General features: G+C 36.5%; 1 protein-coding gene across 1 annotated transcript in view; it reads right to left on the bottom strand.

Annotated features, from left to right (window-relative positions):
* Positions 1 to 655: 655 nt before the first annotated feature.
* LOC107286364 overlaps positions 656 to 6,838 on the bottom strand; it is a gene marked incomplete in the record, with an annotated part of 28,674 nt that continues 22,491 nt past the window's right edge. Inside the window, 5 exon segments of the mRNA XM_015814720.2 lie at positions 656 to 1,386; positions 2,290 to 2,393; positions 3,987 to 4,146; positions 5,026 to 5,156; positions 6,014 to 6,134. Coding sequence (XP_015670206.1) covers positions 1,286 to 1,386; positions 2,290 to 2,393; positions 3,987 to 4,146; positions 5,026 to 5,156; positions 6,014 to 6,134 — 617 coding nt within the window.

Consider the following 6,838-nt stretch of genomic DNA (forward strand, 5'->3'; position numbering starts at 1 on the left):
ATCCTGATGTTGGGAAAGATGGAAGGCAAAAGGAGAAGGATGAGATAGTTAGATAGTGTCATCATTGCAATGAACATGAATCTGGGCAGATTCAGGGAGATGGTAGAGGACGGGGTAGGCTGGCATGCCATGGTCCATGGGATGACGAAGAGTCAGACATGACTTAGTGACTGAACAACAAAAACTCCTCTAATAAAAGGAATTTTTAAAAAATTGGGATGGATAGACATGATAGAGTTTTATACAACTATGTATGCATAAAAGCAGTAGGTACTATTTGATTGTAATGTGGTACTCTACTCCCTTCCTGGGCATTCATCTCTCCTGATTTAAAAATCCTCATTATATCATGATGTCTTGCCCTGAAAAATATGTGAAACCTAATCAAAGCCTCCTTCATTTGCTGTTCCAGATCAACACACACACACACACACACAATGATGATGTTGATGATGATGGAGGAGGAGGTGGAGAAGCATGTCTTATGTACTTAGCCAAAGTAAGCTATGGTATAATGCAATGTGTAAGCACAGTTTTAAACTCTTTGGGAATAGAGGCAATGACTTTATGCTGACTGGATTTGCAAATCATGCCATTTGTTTAACTAATTCACAAACAAGAATAAAAAACAGATTTTTCCTGACCGAAACTTGTTAACATGACTGTTTATCTGAAGGGTGGGTTTCCTGCATTACATCTACTCAGAACCTTCAACCCAACTTTATTACGTAATATTTTTCTAAATGTAACTTCTGCATCTTGCATTTAATATGAAAAACATTTTCTAATATAACACTTTGTTTTTATTATTTTCTTGTCTTATTTTAAAAGCAAACGGTGTTTTCTGTAAAATGGCAAATCTATTTCAGAATGCATAGCATTACATTGGCAATCTTGCACATATTCCCCAGCCAATACATATCTCAGAAGTTAGTGTTGCTTATTAGATATCAAACATGCATACTGTGCACAAATCACAGCAGAAAATGCAAACATTCTTTATAAGCAGCTAAATGTCTTGTTAAAGCTTTATATGCATTGAATAAATACAGATGTTTAAAAAAATGATCACATTTTATAAGTAAACAGGAGCACGTAACAGTTTTGCAACCATCCTGAGGACAGCAAAAAGCTAATTTTCAATATTTCTTTACTGCCATCTAGTGATCCTCTGAATTTTTGCTTCCCAAAGGTATTATCTGTGATATATAACAATTCATAGCTGTATAACAGAATCATTTGTATACTATTTTCCTCTTACAGGAATTGTGTTTTAAGACAATTTCTAGCAATTAAGCCAACTGTTGCTCTTCATTACACCAATCACTCGTTTAGTCTTCGGATCAAATTCCCACTGCTTGGACCCATGGAAAAAATAGAAGAATCCTAAAAGGAAAGACACTGTATTATAGAAAAATGATAGAAACATGACATCGAAACAGTGCCATCTGTTAAAAAAAACATGAATGGCATGTGGCAGGCTTTGTAAATTTATAAACCAATAGAGGAGAATATTTGTAGCTCAGGATTGAATTGTTCAATTGAACTGCTAGCACTGATGATGTTACCTAGTGAGGGAATGAAATGTCTGCAAGAAAACAACCAAGTTCAAAGAACACCAAGGATCCCTCCCTCCAAATTTGTAAATGGTATAGAAAGTATAATAGACAAAGGATTAGTAGAGGCAGTCTCCGCTCTTTCAGCTGTGTTGTGATTGTAGAGATGATGCTAAGGCAGGGGTAGGCAACCTTGGCTCTTTTATGACTTGTGGACTTCAACTCCCAGAATTCCTGAGCTAGCATGGCTCCGCATGGAAACCTCTCCATTTCTCCTCAGCATGGCTGGCTCAGTAATTCTGGGAGTTGAAGTCCACGAGTTATAAAAGAGCCAAGGTTGCCTACTCCTGTGCTAAGGCAAGCTCAAAAGTGACAAATCTTTGCAAGTTTCATTCAAAAATATGAACTTTAATTCAAAGCCTTTTTATTTGTTTCTGGATAACATTTCTGCATTTCAGCTTTTAGTCCTTAATACTGACTACAGAAGACCACTCTATAAAGCATATCATTATGCCGTTTAGTAAAACTGTTTAAGTTTTGTTGTTAACCAATTTTTCTTTATAAAGGTAATTATAAGTGAATTGTCTTGTGATGCAGTATAGTACTTTTAAGTACCACTGCCATGGGAAAGTGACATACAAATAAATAATGATAGTAGAAAAGTTCCTATGTCTGTGAGCAAGTCCATGATCCATATTTTAGATCTACATTACAAAATGCCTTTTTTCCTTACCATTGAGCTGGAAGGCAGCATCAATCTTCTCGTCAATTGCAGGAAAATCATCCCTTATATTCCTTGGATAATCCTCATCCATGGACTGAGTATTTTCATCATACCTGAAAAATACAATTTAAGGAACATATTAGATGCAAGATGTGCCTGGTGCGAATTCATCCCATGGTCCTAGTGTAAGATAGCACTTAGCACGTAGACATATATACTACTTCACTTCATAGTGCTTTATAGCATTCTCTGAATGGTTTACAGAGTCAGCATATTGCCCCCAACAATCTGGGTCCTCATTTTAACGACCTCAGAAGGATGGAAGGCTGAGTCAACCTTGAGCCGGTCAGGATCGAACTCCTGGCAGTGAGCAGAATTAGCCTGCAATACTATATTCTAACCACTATGCCACCACACAGATAGTGAGAATAGCTGTTGGTATAATATGTAATGTTGAGGAAGATGGAATAGGAGAATAGACTCAGATGGAGAACAATGCAATACATCACAAATGACTCACATTCTATTTGCTGACTATTTGGAAAGTAACAGAAAGTAATATATAAATATTTGTAAATGTAGGAAATATATTTACATAAATATTGATTTATATATTCATGAATATATTCATGAATATAATTCATATCCATATTCTGTTTTCCATATCAGTACATTTGGATGCAGTGTTTGTTAGTGCTTTTGTCTTATGTTTAGAGTGTGAACAGTTGCTTTAGAGATGAAATGTATTGTCACATATGAGTTCTAGAACAAGGATGCATAAACATTGTAACAGGGGTTGAAAGCTGAGGTATGCTAGCTTCATTTGAAAAAAAAAAGTAGACTATGACCAAAAAGTAATGCTAAAATAAAAAATTGAATTTGGTTTGATGTGAGATCATGCTAAATTTGTTTTGGTTTAAATATGAACAATTAAAGTTGAAAATAATTAAATGCCGTTAAAGAATTGTTTACAATGTACATAATATTAATATTTTTCTTTTGTCCTGTAAAAAAAATCTGAATTAAAAAAATAATTTTTGAAGATATCCCAGGACTGTACCAATGGACTGAAGGCTGTAGGCTGTAGGTTGTGCATTTCCTTTTTAGATAAACATATTAAAAGTTTGTGTGTGTGTGTGTGTGTGTGTGTGTGTGTGTATACTTATATATAAAGTTTGTAAAATATGTGTGTGTATACGTGGATACAGAGATAGGCACATGAAAATAGAATAATAGAGTTTGCTAACCTGAGCTTGGTGCAGTATTTGAAATTAAAGCATTCCCGAGAAGTCTGTCCTTTGTATGAGCCCAACAATTTGTGCGCAGCTCCATTTGCGCAAGCGGCAGGCACATGGGCCCACCACTCACACAAATGGAGCTACACATGCTCGCCCACCCACTGTGCACAATAGTGGAGCTACATGTGTGAGCGCCTCATCCACTGCTTCTGTGGCCCGGTCCTGAAAGAGCCGTAGCCCAGTGCTGGGCCACAGCCTCGGGGTTGGGGACCCCTGCTTTTTTTCTTTCCTTGCTCTTCTTTCTGAATGTACTGTGTATTTTCTTTTACTATTGGTATTAAAACTTTCAATAAAAATATTTTTAAAATGGTATTTAAGGATCACTTTAATATCCCCCTTCCATCTTTTTTTTCTAAGGCTCAGTGTGACCTTTATTACTTTTAAAAGGGGTTCTTTAAGAGAACTTACCTCCAGTAATGGTTACCAACAAAGAAATAGGTTTTTCTAGTATCTTTATCAAAAACAGCAGCATCGATTTTCTCAGTGTTTGTTGGGAATCCCAACTTGTCAATGGGCTGGGGATAGCCAGGCTGCATTTGAAGCCCACTAATCATCCAGAATTTATTACCTGTTGAAAGATATAGGAGGAAAGAAGGTCAAAGATTTTCAAATTTAATAATCTCCATTGTCTGTCTACCTGACTGTTCGTCTATCTATCTATCTATCTATCTATCTATCTATCTATCTATCTATCTATCTATCTATCTATCTGTCTGTCTGTCTGTCTGTCTGTCTGTCTGTCTGTCTGTCTGTCTGTCTGTCTGTCTGTCCGTCCGTCCGTCCGTCCGTCCGTCCGTCCGTCCGTCCGTCCGTCCGTCCGTCTGTCTATGTCTATTTATCTATATTTATCTAATAAATTTAAATGAATGATGGCTGCCCGTCTAAGTATATAGGGCTCTTTATTTCTCTTTAATTTTATTTATTCATTTATTCTATTAAAAACACTTATAGCTACCTATCTTTTAACCAACTCTGGGCAGCTCTCAGTCTTTTTCTTAAAACAAAACCCAATGTGAGTTGTATATAAGAGTCTTTCATCAAAAGCAAACATTCTTCTTCATTTACAGAATCCTTTCAATTTGCATGTCCCTGTCTTAAATCTCCCTTAGTTCCTACGTCCAGGCAAGCTATTAGCCAGCTCAGGAGAGCTATGTCAAATCATCATGCAGATTTTTGTTCCTTTGCCACAAATTAACTTGGCTATTAGCCTTGAAAATTCAGTGCCATCTCTGCTTTTGTCTAATCCCCTTTTTTTGCTTTCCTTTTTCTTATTTACATCTTGTTTCTTCTTCTCCAACAGCTCCAACATTACTGTCCTCAGAGACCTGCATGGTATGTTTGCAGAGAGCTTTTGAAATTAGTGCAGGAGCCATATGTATCACTCCAGGACTGCAGGTTTTTCATTCCTAAACTTCTAATTCAAATAATATAAGCCTTAATGTCTTACCTTTAAAGAAAAAAACCTGATCATTCATATTTTCATAAGCTGCCTGGATTCCAGATGGCAGCAGAGGCGACAAAGTAGAAATTGATTCCATGTCCACTTCAGAGCTAGTAGGATACACTCTCCAGATGTTCCTGCAATGAATATGAAGGTGCATTTCCTATTACTAAAAATAATTATTTTGTGAATTAAAACAGACAACGGGTCCTATTGTAAATCAATTTACTAATAAAGGGGAAAAGCCTAACATAGTCAGAAGGGTATAATTAGGGACAAAAGCTGAATATAAGAACATTTTTGGTGCAATGGCTTTTACTCAGAAGTAAGGCCCCTATTTTTTCCGGAGAGTCATCCTAGTAAGATTTCAGGCTTCAAGGACTAAGAAAATAAGAATCCTTTTTAGCTAGAAACCTATAGTTCTGTAATCTAATGGTTCAGCCATGTATTATTTGATGCAAATCCTACCTTGATTGGTTTCCTCTAAATTCTAATCCACGTGCAATTTGGAAGAAAATAATCCTGGTGTTATTCTAAGGTTTATAGTGAGTAAATAAATTATGAAGTATATATACTTACAGTTACGTTTTAATGGAACAAAGTTGCTAACTTTATGCACCGGAGTCAGAAAAGTATGATGAGGCAAAAAATCTATGGACATCCTCAGTCATCCAGGTCATGGCTGCTCCAAAGGTGCTTTTTCCAGAGATAATTGGACTTTCTTTGTTTTTCCTTGAAGATGTTTCACTTCTCATCCAAGCTTCTTCATTTCAGAACTGAAGAAGCTTCTTAGATGAGAAGTGAAATGTCTTCAAGGAAAAACCAAAAAGAAAAAGCACCTTTGGGACAACTATGATGAGGCAACAAATGAACACTAGGTGGGGGTCGAGAGTGGAAAAGATTTTATTTTTAATGTCAAGCTACTCAACATGCCACATATGCACTATGCAGCTGTTCTGTCTTTCTCCCTTTATAGTAAGCAAATCCTGTTTACCTTCCCTTAAAAAATATCACTTCTCTTCGGAAGGTAGTGATGGCATCAAAATTTAGCTTAGGATCACAAGCTTTTGGTACTGTTGGCTTCACTGGTTCATTGGAAGGATTTTGTGATGGTCCTAAAATAATCAGATGGAATATGATTAATCATAACACTTATTCTCTGAGTGGAAAGATTGTGGACAAATGGAGTGAATTATGCAATATATATAATTTTTATCTAATTATATCATTGCATCATTTCCAGAATGCTTTCATGACACACATAACGTCATCATGGGCTTGTTTTGGATGCTCACATTCAGACCAAATTATTGCTTGCAATTTCTCTGTATTGTCACAATAATTCAACAGGTTGATCTTGCCAGTGTACTAGCTGTGTTCTCATATTGAACTAAACCATGATATATATAATCATAGCTTGTTGAATACGCAATGATCACCTGAGTTCACACAAGATGCCAAGCCAAAGGCAAATTAACAGCATTGTGGTATGCCCAAACATAGTGTATCATATTGAATTTGCAGGGGATATTTGAAACTAATCATATTTCTGTTGCTTTTGCAAGCAATAAAGTAGGCAGGCCTGGCATGCTACAGAAGAGACTCTGGAGTGGTCCAAGAGATCCTGGAGCATTGCCTGCAACCTGAATCCATTACTTCAAGCATTTCTTCCAAATTTGTTGCTGTAGCCATATAAACGACCCTTAAATGACACAATGGAATTGTTGCAGTTGGTTCTCAGAAAACACTGGCATAGCAACTGTGACCTTGGCAACTATATACACCAACATAAAGGTTTTGTGTTTCAGAATTTGAAAGG

The sequence above is a fragment of the Protobothrops mucrosquamatus genome, unplaced genomic scaffold, assembly GCF_001527695.2.
Source record: "Protobothrops mucrosquamatus isolate PMUCROS unplaced genomic scaffold, P.Mucros_1.0 scaffold277, whole genome shotgun sequence".
Classification (NCBI taxonomy): Eukaryota; Metazoa; Chordata; class Lepidosauria; order Squamata; family Viperidae; genus Protobothrops; species Protobothrops mucrosquamatus.